Source organism: Patella vulgata, chromosome 1 (genome assembly GCF_932274485.2).
Source record: "Patella vulgata chromosome 1, xgPatVulg1.2, whole genome shotgun sequence".
Classification (NCBI taxonomy): Eukaryota; Metazoa; Mollusca; class Gastropoda; family Patellidae; genus Patella; species Patella vulgata.
The window spans coordinates 64,650,338-64,667,995 of NC_065879.2; the positions used below are offsets into that span (position 1 = coordinate 64,650,338).

Consider the following 17,658-nt stretch of genomic DNA (forward strand, 5'->3'; position numbering starts at 1 on the left):
CCTACATCTGTTCTCAGGAATCCGATAAGATTTTCAAAAAAAAGATCAGTAGAATTATAGATTGTTATTCCACAAAGTCGAAAGGTATGTTAGATTTTTCATTCAGTCAAGTTAGAGCGAGTTTATTGCCGTACTTTTGAGCTCCAAACCCGATAGAAATGAAGGCGGAAGTGGCCATAATAGTTTTAGAGATCACTACGTGATGGCGCTCCTGCTTCGCGACAAACGGGGCCGATTTGTCGAGTTAGGCAGGTGTGCAACTACTCGGCTGCAGGTCAAACACAATATTCACAGAAATATGCTAATTTTTATTTGAAATTCGCGACTCTTCAACATTACACGTGCGTTTCCTTTCTGGGTTTACGACAAATATTGGCAATGTTGATAAGATAAAAATATCCATGCAGGCCACGTAGACGTTCCATAAAGTAGATTATAACGGATTGACTTTTTTCTGATTCAGAACTTTTAATCAGGACTGTTTTGTCATTTAGAATTGCACCAGTTCAAACCCCTATAGTGCCAACAGGAGGGATGACTTTTAGTAGGGAAGCTAGCTGACCGTTGTTCCTAAATACGCGGACAAAATTGGCACTATGCCTAACGGAGGCACCATCATGGCCGATGACCAGAATGGGAATTCTTAAGTTGCACATCCTCTTGGGTTAGGGGCTGTACGCCCCCGAAATCGCGGAAAAAGTCGGGTTAATTCAAATTTTTGCGGACAAAATTAATCTTTGCTACATATGTTTACGTCGCTATGGCAAACTTGAAAAGTGCCCTTTAGAACAAAAAAATACCCTGGCTTCTGGCTTCAGAACGCCCCCTAGTGAATCGCATGTAGGTACCCAAAAACATAACCACCTAAACCAAATATTTATCGCCCGCTCAGCCAGCAACGTAACCATAATGCTTTTGCACGCGGTGTCTTCGTAGACAGCATGGCCAAATGGTGTTTGTTTCTATTTTTAGGGGTTTTAAAAAATGGGTTTGGGTTAGGGTTAGGGGTTAGGGTTGCAGACCCCCCCCCCCCAATATACATTTCACGGCTACGACTCTGTGTATTTGACTGAAATTACGCGGTGCACGTGAAAAACACAGCAGGGGTTAATTAGGTTGTCAAATGCTCGGCCCCAATCTTGCACAAATATTTAGGAAAAGACTTCAATGATGGGCAGAATACTTTACACACGTATTTTATATGCCCCAAAAGTTCTTTTCCATTACATTCTTACGTCAATACCCATTTTTGAGTTCTTATCAGCGACCTTACTTATTTCTACAACATGTTACAGGCCAGTGTTTTTTTTCTGAAACATACATTAATTAACATAGAGTCTAACGTCTATCCATCTCAGGAAATATTTTCCGCTGACAAAATGAGATGTTCCAATATTGGGAGACATTTGACAGACAAGCCGTAACCAAATCGTTTACGAAGACACATCCCTTGCACCTGTTCTTACATTTATGTTAAAGATACAATATTATGGCAATATAGATAAATTATTATTGACTGTTAGGTCCTTTTGTATGTTTAAGGAACAGCATAGTCAAAAAAGAGATCAAGTATTACGTTTAACCCTATTTCATTTTATTTCCCGCAAAACCTAAACCAAAACACAAAACAACCCCCAGAAAGAATAGATAAACACATAACTTTTATGACACGTATTTTTTTCTCAAATTAAGCAGAGACCAATTCAACAATAATACAAGTACATTATAATAATAAAAAAGAAACCAAATAATAAGCGGAATGTATTAAATATCTACTACAATACTTTATATGGCATTCTTCACATTTGCTGTTCCTCCAACCAATAAAAAAACCTACTGTAAACCATACTCAGTATCCCCAGGGTACTCATTCCGTTCTACTCCAATATACCCTGGATTAATCCATAGGATTTCCACGATTTCAGATTATCTGCCTGGCCTAGATTTTAGCTACAGTCTACGAACTAATCAGAAAACAGTTTACAAACAAATCGTTTCGCCTTCGTTTTTATAAGGGTAGATAACCATATTCATGTCCATTTACTCAATGATTTATGTAAATAATGTATATATTTCTAATTTATTTATATTTAATTGTATGATCAAAATCTGTAGTATGTTTCGCTGATTTCAATATGTATAACATCTATATGTCTGAAATATTTCATTCTGTTATGTTTATTATTATTGAACGTATTATACCTGGCAATTTGATTCTCAATAAACTTGTCTGCGATATCACCTCGGTGGAAGCGGACGTAAAATACAACTAACACATTCACAATAACACTCCTGAACCTACATATATAAACACCTGTCCGGTATTCATTAATATACTCTTCAAAAAAAAAAAGAGAAAAGAAACACACTTCATTTGGGGAAACGGTTCACAACAGCGACCTCTACTGCAACAGCAATTCCTGGACGGCATAGAATCTCAGACTAGACAGTCCATAGACGCCAACGCGAAACCGGATTACGAAATACGCCGTTTTGAAATACGCCGACACCGTCAAATCCGACTTCAATGGGTTCAGACACACAGTGTATGGCCACAGCAACGCTGGAGAACAGTTTGGTTCAGCGACGAGTCGCGGTTCCTGTTGCAACGAGGCGATGGTAGAGCGAGGGTATGCCGACGACGAAATGTCACTATGCGTTTTTTTTTTTGAAGAATATATTATATTATAAAATAACTGTAATTTGTTGTTAATAATATGCATTTAGTATAACTTGGACTACCTTCTGGCTAATTCCTAACCTTGTCTTTTGAAGGGGAGCTTTGGCTTACTTTACCCGATGAGAATTACTTCCCTTTGCCAACTTCCTTTTCAATTAACGATTTATGGGATTGGTCGATAAAAATAGCGGATGACTTGAAAACGTGTCCCCTCCATAGATTAACCCAGAGGTTAGTGGTGTAGAACGGAATGAGGCCACTGGGGAGAACGAGGATGACTGTAAACATATCACTTCCCCACCACATTGTTTGATCTACCGGAACGCCTGAAAGATGTTTGAAAAGATTCCCTGTATATTGAGTAATATAGCTTGGAGAAGTTCACCTGTCATGGTGTATTTGACTGAAATTACACGGTGCAGCGGTGCACGTGAATAACACATGGCTAAAAAAATCAACACCTATTGGTCACTTCCTATAGCAACGACGAACCCATTCAAAATACAATGCAGCTATGTGTATTTCAAACTAAATAAAACAATCACAAAAATATATTGGTCAAATAATCAAATCATCATTGGTTTAGTAATTTAACAAAAATTCATTCCGTTATCTTATTTAATGAAAACCATTGCTCTGAGTAAAACAAAAAAAATCACTGCTTTGAGTAATTAATAAAAATCATTGCTTTAGCTATAATATTATACTAAAACCATCGCAAATTTTAAAATTTTAAAAATGTGTTCATATTAAAAACAAAAAAGCAAAAGTAAACCTCCCATTATATGTAAGAAATGAATAAAAGCAGAACAACCAAAACAAAATCTAAAAAGGGCGATGACTTAATTATAACAGTTTCTACAAAATAAATGTCTTCATTGTTGCAAAACCAGAAGAATAGCAATATAAACTATTGGTAAAACATTGCAAACAAACACTGTGGTTATCCCCCTTTCAGCAAGACTTCACGTAACCTGACCTATCATACAAATATTCTGCGATGGCTTCATAGCAAAACCGGAACTGTTCCTAAAACATAAAATAAAAATTACAGCTCACCTACATGCCAACAATAGATAAGAACAACAATTTCTAGATATATACCCGACCGCACACGTAGTGACGAATGGTAACATGCATGTAATATCGTACCATATTACCAACCCCTCTCAAGTGCTAACAAAACGTTTAACACTTTTTGATAAGAAGAAAGATAACTCTCATATACTTACATAACATGTAATAACTTGTGGTCGTGATCGTCTCAACTGTTGAATAACATGAACTATATTCACATTCTCTTCTGTAAAAAGCCTTTCAATAGTTCCCGCCAAAACACAAAATAAGCCACTTTTATCGACGCCATTTCTGCAAAGAATGATTTTGGAATTTCATTTTACATTATGGATTGCTAACAAATTAATGGGGTTTTAACGCCAAACTTTTCTGCTAACTAAGCATGGTGTGCCACAAGGAACATTTTCCAAGACAGCGACGTTCCCGTCCACTCTTCACCGAATTTCAACTTTTACGTGCATGCCAACGTATACACGGGACCTCCGTGTTTCGTCCCACTCGAACGAGTTGACGATATTTCATGCCAGACCCTCCACCCTTCACCAATGATTTGGGGAAGCCAGACAAGAAGATCTCAAGGAAATATTTTGGTAAATATCGTGATCGAATCCATGACCTTTGTTCCAGCGTCTTACTCATAGAGTCACCGTGGACTCTCGATGATTGCATTCTGTTGTAGTCTCTATCACCCAGAAAAATATTCTACGACTGTTAGTTTGGATAGGTCGTTTACTAGATTATCCGGCCTTTCACATTATCATAAAGCTAGTCTAATCCATTCCAGAAAATCCATTTGATTGCATTACCAGTTCAATATCCAACACTTTTAATGTTTTTATTGTAAAATTTCACTCTTCATGGGCCATATCTATGGTTGTTTTTTTAAAATTAACCCTAATTCGTCGTCACGATTCATGTTTGTTTATAATAATGGAAGAATTGTGGGATTTATTGCAGGAAGGGACACGACTCCTACTTGACTGGATAATCAATCACATAATAAAACCTCCCGGTTACACATGGGCAATGAAACTTTTTGTCAAGTACTGACAACGGTCCCAGACGCTCCGTACGTTGAAGCCTAGGAGGTTCTGTGTGACCGAGATTAATTCTGTTGTAGCCTCTTCTGGATACTAATACACTGTGAAAAATATGCACATTAACACGTAACAAATACTATTGGCACAAAACAAAAACGTACATCTGTTTTGACCCGATAGCAGAGAGGGTGTTTATTGGTCAGGCAACCTAAAAGGATTTGATTTACAGACATATGATCCATAGCGTAAATCGGAAATCTACTTACATGCACTGTACAAGGATTGGATCATCATATAAGTCCATGTAAGAGTTGCGAATATCTTTCAAAACCATGAATATTGGCGCGGGGGATACGGGAACAGTTGTGTCGTCTTTCCAGAAATTACACTTGTATAACTTTACATCCAGGTTAAATTCATCCTGAAATTAAATTAACCAATCTTATGTAAATATCTATCATGTCATTGTGTTGTGATATGCGTAATATTACCATAGAACTTACCTTACAGCAGTGGTGCGTTTAATATTATTATAGAACTCACACCACTAGTATTTTAATATTATTATAGAATTTACACTATGGTGCGTTTAATATGGTTATATATAATCCCGCCTTCATTAGCCCAGTCGGTGAAGAACAGTGGGACATTACGCCCCATTTCATTTCTATAGAACTTACATCAGTGGTGCATTTTATATTGTTATAGAATTTACACCATTGGTACGTTTAATGTGATTTGTTGAATATCATTTACATCAACTTACATTAGTGGCTTGTTTAATATTATATTTATTTATTGTATAATGACCAGTCTCTATATGAACATCTTCTTCAGTACACGTTACAAGGAGAGGGCCAAACCGTTGTGTTGTTGAAATACTTGGGAAGTACGGATTAGAATCCTGAAATACAATTTAAAAATACTACTTAAATAAAATAGCAAGCCGGACATTATCCAAAGCAAACAGCTGTTATAGCTTAAAATTGTGACTTAGGACAACAATGTGTAGTTTCGGATAAAATGGTAACGTAGGACTGAAATTTGGTTTTCATGGAGTTGTTTATCGTTGTCTATCCAAATCAAGAATCCTGGTGCCTCGTCAATTGGGCTGTCAGCGTCAGAAGAGGTTAGTTTGAACTGCAAGGGAAAACAACAAAGATGATTTCAATAACAAAGTGATAGTTTCCTATTAAATTGTGTCGTAGGGAAAAGGTGATTTCCTTAACAAAGTGACAGTTTGGTATCAAATTGTGATTTAAGACAAGGATGATTTCTATAATATGGTGATCAAGTCGTATAAAATTAATTTTATTTCTTGTCTTTATGTGATTTGAAATATTTGCAATAAGTGGAATCGATATCAAATTCCTCTTTTCTAGATGTTTAGTTCCTTACCTTTATGCCGGTAACTACTGGATCAAAATCAACAATAACTTGAACACCGGCATCAGCCACAAGCATCCAGTAATCCGTCACTGTGTTACGTAATGGTGTCTGTGTTAATATAAAACCACCCTTTCGTGTGTAACTCTAAAACACAAGTAGATTAATATAATAGCCGTTAGTTTTTGTGCAGATATGAATCCGTGACACGAATTACTAAGAATATTAACCATATAAAACCACATAAGAAAATAACTGTTTTAAGTATAAATACTTACAGGAAGATGAACAGCATTAATATAATCATTAGAACCATCAACTTCTGTTATCAGATATGCTCGATATTTATCAGCTATAATTAAATTAGAAACAAGACAGTTGATCAAAAAGGTTAAAATAGAATGTAATAATCATTTATCAAAAGGGACGAGCATACTTTTCTTGTTGGCAGAAACATACAATAATTCTAAATATTATCTACTCTGTAGCTGCCCTCCACCCCAGGAGAAATGACCATATGCATTCACGAGGCAGTTACCTCTGTTACGCTTTATTTGGATTTCTGTAAAGTTGCTAACTTCAGTCAACACCAAGTATTGTCAATTAGCATTAGTGGACTAGTTCCGGACACCAGACTTTTATAAACTAAGTAGATAGATAGAATTTGAAAATAAAAATGTACTAACAGGCCAATATTGTCGAATCCCGGTTTTTATTTTTGTTTTCTTCGGAAAGTGCTGCAAAAAAGTCACTTTTATCTTGTTTTGGACAAGCATATTTTATCTTCTGTAATATTTAAAACATATTAAAACTATTAGGATAAGACATAGACCAATGTATACACCGTCAGAACGTTTGGAACGATCTGTTCTTAACTCTCGTTGCACGAAAAAAATTGTCGTCAACAAGGGGTACTCTAAGACCGCAGATATGCATAACTTTATTTAAATACGATCAAACTACAGCTTCATATAAAGACTGAATAATAATAAATCAAAAGAAAAAAAATGAGGTATTAAGAGTGAAGATATGAATTATGAGGTATTTTTGAAACCATAAAAATCTGAAAATAACTCGATTGTCATTTCCATGTAGAATCCTCTTTTGACGGGATTGTTAGAGTACCTAGATTTTTTTCAGAAGTTATATGACTGTGAGCCTAGTTTCGATTTTCCATTTTTAAATTAAATTATTAAACGGCGATCGTGAATCAATCCATTAAATGTCACAAGCATTGGATGGCCAATGGAGTTGATTATGGGCGTGTTATGTGAATAAAATTCTTTATATAACATTTGAGGCCAAAAGAAAAATCTGCAGTAAGTAGATTTAGCTCTTACACAAAGCATCTTTATATAATTGGAAAATCTGCAAAACTAACAAATTTTAGTTTATAATTTGCTAAGTAGTCATATAGATTTGTTCCATTTTAAATCAATTGTGATTTTCATTATCGAGAAATGGTACATCAAGCTAATTAAAAAAATTGTACTTCTGGAGTAAAACACACCTGAAACAAGCTTTGAAGCTGTGGTAACCCTGTTTGTCTGTTGGATTTAAGGAGCGTTTGAACGACTGGTTGATAGGATGTAACTGGAATAACAGTCTCATTCATCAAGTACCATTCAGCCAATGCTTCATGAAGTAAACAGTATTGATCCTAAGGTATAAACAAGCAATGAAATAATAAAATTAAAATGAAATTGCTAAATAGAAAATATTAATGGAAATACAATAGTGTATGTTGTAGAAATATAATGCATTATTATTAGGTCATATTAGTTGTATTCAGTTCAATGATTAGGTTCAGGGAACGTCTCATTAAAGACACGATAGTAGGTTGCCAAGTGACATACATAATACACCCACCAGCATCATCGTCTGTATCGCTCAAAGACTGTATAGACTTTTAACAAGAACTGCGTGTTAACTATAATCACCATCTGGGAGCCACAGTGGTCCAGTAAGCAAGTTGCTGGCGCACTAACCAAGACGTACTAGATTCTATTTCGATCTTGCCCGAGAAAGTTCCAAGGCATTTCCCGGTGTTGATTCCCCTGGTCAGCGATGTAGAAAAGATAGTCTGACAAGGAACAATTTCATGTCGTTCGGATGGTACGTCAACCAAAGTCCCGTGTAAACGTTGATAAAAGAACAATTAACAGTTGGAATTCCATGAAGACTTAACGGAAAGGCCGTTTTCTGTGCCAAAGGTACCTCATAGCACATCATACGGCATATGCTAGTCTTTTTCAAAGGGAAAGTCTGTAACATGCGCAATAAGCATGATGGCTGTCAATTTGTCGTTGACCGTGTACAAAATATGTATCTTCCTATAAACTATACTGATGGTTCAACCTTTGCCACTGAAGGCATCTCTACAAAAACAAAAGACGTCCGATCTCAAGCAGGTAATACCACCCGAACACATTATATACCCACCATTGTTTGAACCATGTTGACCCGTTCATGTCGCATTCTTGATACACAGTTAAATACATCAACAGAATCTTCAACTTTTCCTTCTTCCATCAAATAATCTAAAGCTATAAAGGTCCCAGTTCGACCAATACCAGCACTAAATAATAATAATAAACAAATGAAACAAAACAATAAAAATATAATATCAGTCAAAACTATGCAAATATAATATCGGCACTATATAAAAAATAAAGAATATAATACCAGCATTATATAATACAATACCAGCACTTATACATCAGCTAAGTATATGTCACGTGTGCAATGTCGGGGAGTAGAACTTTGACCGATTATTGACGAATAGCGGCATTTTCGCAGCTCACCACGGAATTCCACCTGCCATCAAAGTAAGGAGAATAAAAGAGCACATATAATACATGATATACAGATATATTACTTGTCAGGTTACAAATAAACTATTTAATTCGTAGAAACCTTTTTAGACCATGACATAAAAACTTAATGATGCACAGCTACTCTTAACAAGAATATACACACGGCAAAGAACTTCAAAGCCCCTTATACCTCTTTAACATAAAACTAACATTTCGACAACATTTAGTTACTCACCTACAGTGAACGACAATTGGTCCAGGATGTTTAGTTGGTGATTTCACCACCTTGTCTCTGAATTCTATTAACGACACAACATCGGGTGGTACTGTTCTATCAGACCAAGCTTTATAGTGATACTGTTTGATTGTCCGGGTCTCATCACCGCCATTCTGAAAACATATCTCTATGGACATAGGTCTAGTTTTACACTAAATCAGTAGAAGTAACTCGAAACCCAGAAGACAAATAATAGAGGCGAAACTCAAAAAGATGCCAGGATGCGGTTTTAAAAATCATTTCATGTTAGAGGAACACATCCACCGTACAAAGGTGCTGTATCTGGTGAAAGTGAATGCCAGGCGTGGATTCTTTTATTTTATTAAAGGTCAAACTTTAACCCTATCCTCAAAATGTCACAATCCTAGAAAAGTAAAATAAAAGCGGTGGGATGTATATAAAGTGTCATATATTTTTGATCACTATCACATCAAAGGTATGGACCCGGCACACAGATGGCCGAAGTTGAGGCGGTGGAGGCAAACCTTTACTGTGGTGTACAGTTCCGGGTCTGCGATGTCATGGGAAAAATAACTCGCCAATGTAAATCATAAAAATGTAATTCTCAATTATTGCATTATTCATTGGGACATCATCGCACAATGTATAATGATGTATTCATGTGATCCGTGGTAGTCGAGCGGTTATGACACTGAATGTCTTGTTTTCGGCTGTGGTCAATAAGGACCATCTTGATAAACGCGGAGGTCTCACTTGTTAAGACTGACTATATCGTGTAGTCTGTTCTTTCGGGTGGCACCATTGATACCACTTATCCGAGGAAAGGTGTCTGTCTTTTGTTGTACTTTTGTATTTGGCAAAATTCTCCTCCAAAGCGTAGCACGAAAGGAAATATTATGTGAAACTCTATTTCTTAACATTTGAAAGAATATTGTGTTGATGTGAACTTTCTTTGAAGTGTTTTTATAGTGTGACATGAATCTCCCACCACTTTTTTTTTTTGACTTCTTTATAGTAGGCCCTATAATCAACATGAATAAGGATACAACTTACCCTCGATATTTGAAGTGTTCTAATAGTAAAATGAGAAAATATATCTTCCTGTATGGTTATAATTGATATACCCCCGTGTTCAACTTTCTGGTCAACAAGCGGCCAATATTGTAAACATTTACTCTGTCAACAAGATAATATGCACATTTTACAACGGGTATCCCTTGATGAAAGAAGAACTCATAATAAAATACAGTCATGTAATAACAATTAATCAAATCCGGTTAAAGATAAATCTAATGGCTTACAAAAGAGATACAGGGTTTATGCACAAATACAATTAAACCAGCAATAACCGGTCTTTAACAAGTTAAAATGTATTAATATTTCTCTCAAGCATGTTTACAAAGCAGTGAAATGACCAATGGGTGAGAAATGGGGTTTAACGTGCTACTGTTCTGCTCCGACGGGGCTAATGAAGACGGGAATATGCCATTCAGTGTGCTATGATATCGAATTTATATCGAATTCCAACTGCCATGGGTTCTTTTATGTGCACGCCAACGGGCACACTGTGTCTCGCTCTTTCGTTGTCCTTTGCCAGGCCCTCCGTCCTACACCATTGACAAGGGCGGGGGTGGGGGGGGGTCACGACGGGTACTCCCGATGAATTGTCTCGGTCAATACAGGGATCAAACTCGGAACCTTCACTGAGCCACCGTGGCTCCCACGAATGGCTGAGAACAAAATATTATCACAATAAGAAGGCTTTGTAAAACTACATCTGTTGACAAATACACTTCAGTTTCGATCCGGCGAATTTATGAAATATATTCTTGAAACAATTATTTGACTTTAACACTCACATAATAAAATTAAAACTGTCTACCCATGCTTATTAAAGATACATTATGGGAGATAAAGATTCGATAACGAGTTCTCACTATAATAGTTAACAACTAGATAATGTTAAGGCAATTTGCTGAAAATTTCATTCAAATTGAACTACTATGAACTGGGAACTAAGCGGTTGAAATTTCCGGCTAGCCTTGATCATCATTACTAAAGTCAGTACGATAAACAGCATAGTCTCGATTATCCATTTAATCGTTAAATCGCGAAGGAAAGTTATGCAGTAAATCGGCTTATAATCCACTAAAAATCGCAGACTAGCGATGCCATCTAGAGTTGATTATGGTCTGGATAGGTTAATTAATGTCTAATTTATAATTTAGTAAATATTTCAGGCCTAAAGACAGATAGACAGATTTAGTTATTGCATAATGTATGTTTAATTAAATGTGTGAACACTTACAGTTCCAAGTTCAACCAGGTTAGTCAACATAACAACTTTATCAGCTTCCACCACCCAGATCATTCTCCAGAACTCATTAATATTAGCTGGTGTAGGACCTGATATTAAACAGAACTCATTAATATTAGCGGATATAGAACCCGATATTAAACAACTCATTAATGTCAGTGGGCTTCGGACCTGATATTAAACACAACTGATTATTATTAGCGGCTGTAGGACCTGATATTAAACACGACTCTTTAATATTATGCATAGTACCTGGTGCTAAACATACCCCTCTAATATTAGTGGGTACATGACCTGGTATTTAACATAACTCTTTAATATTAGTGGGTATATGACCTGATATTAAACACATCTTTATTATTAGCGGGTATAGACCTTGACATTAAACAGAACTCATTAAAATAAGCAGGTATAGCATCTGATATTAAACAGAACCCATTAATATCGGTGGGTAGATAACCTGATATTAAACAGAACTCTTTTAGTTACATAAAACACTACAATGATAAACAAAGGCCAATAACTTATTTTTCTAAAAACTTCATTAAATCGCACAAAGAAAATGATAAATTAAGAATATTACCCTGTGAAGCAATGTAAGCCGGTTTTACCGTTTTGTAGCCCTTAAAAAAAAAAAAGAAAATATTATGCAAATGGTTTTAGACGGACTTTTTAATTCATCCTCCATAAAGCTTGTCAAATATGTATATAAAATTGTATAGGGCAATAAACAGTAGTTAGCTAAAATAGTCGGGCATAAAACGTGTTTAGCTGATGATTAAATAGGCGGGCTTGATACGTGTTCGGTAAGTTGTTACAGATCAACCTACACGCAAACACACACAAAGAAAATAAATTGACCCAGCTAGATCTAATGTTTAATTTGAAAAAAAAATATAAATAAATAATAATGCATTACCGAAATATAGCAGGCGTTTATGTAATCCGAATCAGAGTTGCTATTTTCTATATCCAGAATAACTCTGGTATGGTCAACTGTAATATTTAAAATAATGACATTTTAAAGCTTAAGCATTTGTTACTTTTTATAGTTAAAGATACATTATGGGAGATTCGATAACGAGTTGGCAGTTCTCACTATAAAGGCAATTTGCTGAAAATTTCATTCAAAATGGTCCTCTATGAACCGTAAACTAAGCGATTAAAATTTCCGCCTAGCCTCGATCATCATTACTAAAGTCAGTACGATAAACAGCACAGTCTCGATTATCCATTCAATCTTTAAATCGTGAAGGAAAGTTATGCAGTATATCGGCTAATAATCCACTAAAGATCGCAGGCTAGCCATGCCATCTAGAGTTGATTATGGTCTGGATAGGTTAATAAATGTCTGATTAATAATTTAGATAACATTTCAGGCCTAAAGAAAGGCCTGCAATAGACTGATTTAGCTCTTGCATAATGGAGAGATAGCTTTATTTAAAGAAAAAGAGACTGGTTACTTCTTGCCCCAGAATCTACATAAAATTGAAAATCTGTTTATAAATTTTGTTGTACCCCCCCCCCCCCCCCTTCACCGTCTTTATTAGCCCAATCGGACATTGAACCCCCATTTCATTTCATTTGTTGGTACTGTCCATAATACATAACACAACTTACAGGCGCATACATCTTTATATCTATTCTTTAATTTATTTTGTGGCAACAGAGCGACTACATGTGACTCACACATACCACTGGGTAGTTTCTATAACATGAAATAAAATCAAATGTCAGAGTCATTTCAGACATTTATAACATTGTATACATACAATATATTTAGTTAATCAATTTTCTTAAGAAATAATTAGTTAACGTAAACAGATTCTCCTCGCAGTAACACGAATATGTAGTGACGTTAACGCCAACTATACACAACTGGATCAACATTTTGCAAATTTGTATTATAATAATTCCCATATAACAGTGGTTGCCAACCTTGTTGTGATAGACTACCACTTGGAGGTTCCGTACAGTCGCCGCGTACCACCTGGTTCCAGAGAAACTCAATTCGAATAGTAACATACACTCTGCGAAAATAATGGGTATTATCTTGTGTTAGGCAGTAAACATTTTTGGGAAGTAAAAAATAACTAAAAATCGTTCATGGCCCCGAAAGTGCTTGCGTACGACCTGCAAGGCCCTCGCGTACCACTAGTGGTATCCGTACCACAGGTTGGGAACCACTGCCATGTAACCAATTGAAAGACCACGCGGTTAAGCAGGAGTCGAAGTCCACGCTTATGAAGATGCCAGATCATTCGTCACCTCCATCACAACTTCTCTCAAATGGGAAGTACTATTAGTAGAAAAAGCTCAATTAATTCTATGTTACGGTTGATAAAGACTTTAAATCTATCTAAAACCAAACACACCCGGTTAAATAAATTAACCACGTTTATTTCTTCATTCAGATATACACCCAAACACATCCGGTTAAATGAGTCAACCACCTTTATTTCTTTGATTCTGTTATGTATCAAGTCATAAGAGATGTATGAATAATCTATACAATTGTATACATACAGTGGATGGTAGATAGCCATTTTAACATAATATTAAAGATATAAGTTAAGATACAACAAAGAGCTTGGAGTAAATACACGACTAGTGTATAGACCTTCGTTGTAGTCACCAATCAAAATACAATACTATATGAATTACACACATGTTAATAGGCTTAATAAATATAATTATAAATCATGCAATAAGTAGATAGATCGATAAAATGAATATTTTTGTAACTGAATCTTGTTAAATCCTATTCAATAACAACATAATAATATGAAAGATTCATTGTTGATATAACCGTTGATATATACCATTAGATGTAAATTTATAGAGGCATACCCGATATTCTTTCATGAATAATCCTCCTGTTTTCTTATCATGGGTATATTTCCATAAATCCTCCAAAAGAATTCTGGTTGTGGTTGGTTGTGAAGCCTGACCGTTATTAATTCTGACATCTTCCCTACTCAGAAGGATCGTGGTTTCTAAAAAAATATCATAAACATAATAAATCTGACCGAAATTAATCTGAACATATTTATTCGCTACTTTATGTCAAAAACACTAGAGACTGATAGATATATACTAACTGTTTGCCGGTACTTGTCCGATCTGTAATCGGGCTGTACCATTTACATGTATATTGGATAAAGGCAGGGATTCTGGAAGAGATGAAACCAATCCAGGATTTCTGTTCCTAAAATAAACACAGTATTATGTAATAATGTACATTATTTTTTTGTATAATTTGATCCTACTTTGACATCTTATGACCAGGCAACATCTTACACCCTTGGTTTCTGAGGAATATTTATGTACCTGCATATATGTATTTTCAGTGCTATTTGTACTGTATGTGTTTTATTGTGCAGATTTCCGCAATATGTGTATTTGTGTTAAATATCCGTTTTATATGAGTCACCCCGATGATAGGCGTTGGACCTAACGGAGTTTTCATTTGGTTTCATCACTTCCGGTTATGTTGACCAAGACATTGTGAAAAGTACATCTAGATAATAATTGAACATAAAAAGATGATTGACAATATTTACCTCCAAATATAAAGACCAAACATCATCATCATCATTAGTATTATGACAGTAAACACAACTGCAACAATTAGGGTTGTATTGGCTGTAGTAGATTTTACTGAAATAAGATTTAGTTCTTATAGACGAGATGTCATCATTATAGTTATAAACATACAGTTATTTTAAAGTCGTACCTACCTAATTATGCAGTGCAAATTAGTGAATTATGCAGTGCAAATGTCAACCTGTACCAATCAAGGAATTTTATTTGACAATACAACACAGTTAATTAATTAAAACTACTTACCCTCTCGACAATTAGGCCCTGTATATTGTTCCTGACAGCCCTGTAAGCCGCATTCTCCTGATGATACATTACACCCTTTCCCCCCTTTACAATAACCACACTTGTTGGAACAGTTTAAACCATACCACCCTTCAGGACAATCTACAATAACAACGATACAGTTAAACTAACCATATGATCCATCTAAACACGCTACAATAACAAATGTTACATTTAAAACAACCTATCAGGTAAAACATATACAAGAAAGTAGTTTAAACCGGGTGGGCTGAGCACTGAAGAAAGTCTGACTTAACAGTATTTTGACTATTGTAAAGTTTTAAAAAATCCTGTATTAGTTTTATTTGTGTACTGTTTAATAGTAATAGTTGGTGTTCTTTGTGTCACCATTGTTCCTTTAAATATCTAACTATAGCTAGTTTTTTTAAAAATTTACTGCCTATTCCATTTAACTATTAGTCTTACGCGTTGTTTTGTTTTACCTTCAGAACAGTGGTTTCCTTTTTTACCATGTACACAGCCATCAGTACATGAACCATGGGTGTAATTACATACAGGTGAACCTATGGTAGATCTACAGTTGCTGCTACACATCTTGTCACAACTCTTTCCATAATATCCTGCTTTACAGGCACCGCAGGTACCATCCATATTACAAAAACTATACAAGCATCTTGTTGGACACGTCTTATTACAAACTGATCCAAACCATCCTCGTTTACAAGACACACAGCTTGATTTATTGTAGCGTTTACAAGAAATGCAACTCGAAAAACAACTCTTATCACAATACTGTCCGGTTTTACCTGCTGTACATCCTTCAATGCAGCCACTGGTCATGTCGCAACTATAATTTCTACAATTACTACACCTTTTGCCACACCTATCACCATAGAAACCTTTAAAGCAGTCCATACATTTGGCATCTCTATAACAACCTTCTTTACAATTCACATTGCATGTAAAATTACATACGTTATGGTACATATTCTTACAATCGCCACAAAAACCGTCCGATGACCTACAACCTTCTGAACATGTGGCGCTACATGTGGTATTACAGACGTCACCATAATATCCCTCAGTACAATCATAACATATGCCATCATCTCTATCACATCCTCCTCTACATGTAGAACTACAGTCCGATTGACAATTATCACCATAATGTCTCTCAGTACAATTATAACATATGCCATCTCTATCACACCCTCCTCTACATGTAGAACTACAAGCGATATTACAGAACGTTCCATAATATTTTTCTAAAGAACATGCATTACAGTATCCATCTGTTTTATTACACCCGCTCTTGCAATAACTACTGCACATACTATCACATGTATCTGTATACCAACCGTCATTACATCCAACATTACAAACACCATCATCCTTACTACACCCACCTGGTTGACAGTTAGGACATACCCTCAAGCACAATCCGTCACTACCATAAAAACCTTCTTTACATCCATTAATACAAAAGCCATCATGTTTACAACCGCCATCGTCACATGTAGAGCAATTATTCCCACATCTTGCATCAACAATACCATCATTACAGCCATTAAAGCAAGATCCATTATTCATTTGACATCCACCAGGGTTACAATTCTCACATCTATGCATACACGTTCCATCGCGTCCATAGAATCCATCTTTACAACCTTTTATGCATACACCATCTTCCCTTTTACAACCACCGGGCTTACAATTAGGACAGATACGTTCACATATATCACCATAGAAGCCATCTTTACAATGATCACATATACCCTTATCATCACACAGGTTGGTTTTACAGTTTGAACTACACAACTTCTGACAATACGTACCATACAATCCAGGAATACACCCATATTTACATGTACCATTTATATTGCACTTACTCTCCTTGCAATTTATATTACATGGTTTACAGATTCCCATATAATTAATATAAAGGTCATCTGGGCATGGTTTACAGATTCCCCTGTCGTTGTAATGGCCATCTGGACATGGTTCACAGAGTCCAGTATCAGGATCACATGGTCTCCCACCACAGTTACGCGATGTACATTTAGCTGAAACACAAACAATGGAGTAATAAACCTTGAGAGGTAACCACAAATATAAATATCCCATAGAATAAATAATAAATGGAACTAATAACAATGTCAATAACCAATAGTCTCGAAAATAAAAGTCCGAGTATGTATGAAATTTACGTGCCAAAATATAGAGGAGTGCTGTATTTACCTTGTCTCAAAATTTCA

General features: G+C 35.7%; 1 protein-coding gene across 1 annotated transcript; it reads right to left on the reverse strand.

Annotated features, from left to right (window-relative positions):
- Window positions 1–1,666: 1,666 nt before the first annotated feature.
- On the reverse strand, window positions 1,667–16,054 carry LOC126824903 (receptor-type tyrosine-protein phosphatase kappa; the record flags this gene model as incomplete). The annotated part of the gene is made up of 18 exons (XM_056098763.1): window positions 1,667–3,709; window positions 3,913–4,048; window positions 5,064–5,218; window positions 5,564–5,701; window positions 6,196–6,330; window positions 6,462–6,535; window positions 6,870–6,969; window positions 7,694–7,843; window positions 8,626–8,761; window positions 9,235–9,389; window positions 10,291–10,413; window positions 11,546–11,643; window positions 12,138–12,177; window positions 12,474–12,550; window positions 13,175–13,262; window positions 14,405–14,550; window positions 15,404–15,544; window positions 15,886–16,054. Coding segments are annotated over 18 exons (2,136 nt in total), but the record flags the coding sequence as incomplete, so codon positions are not given.
- Window positions 16,055–17,658: the final 1,604 nt, after the last annotated feature.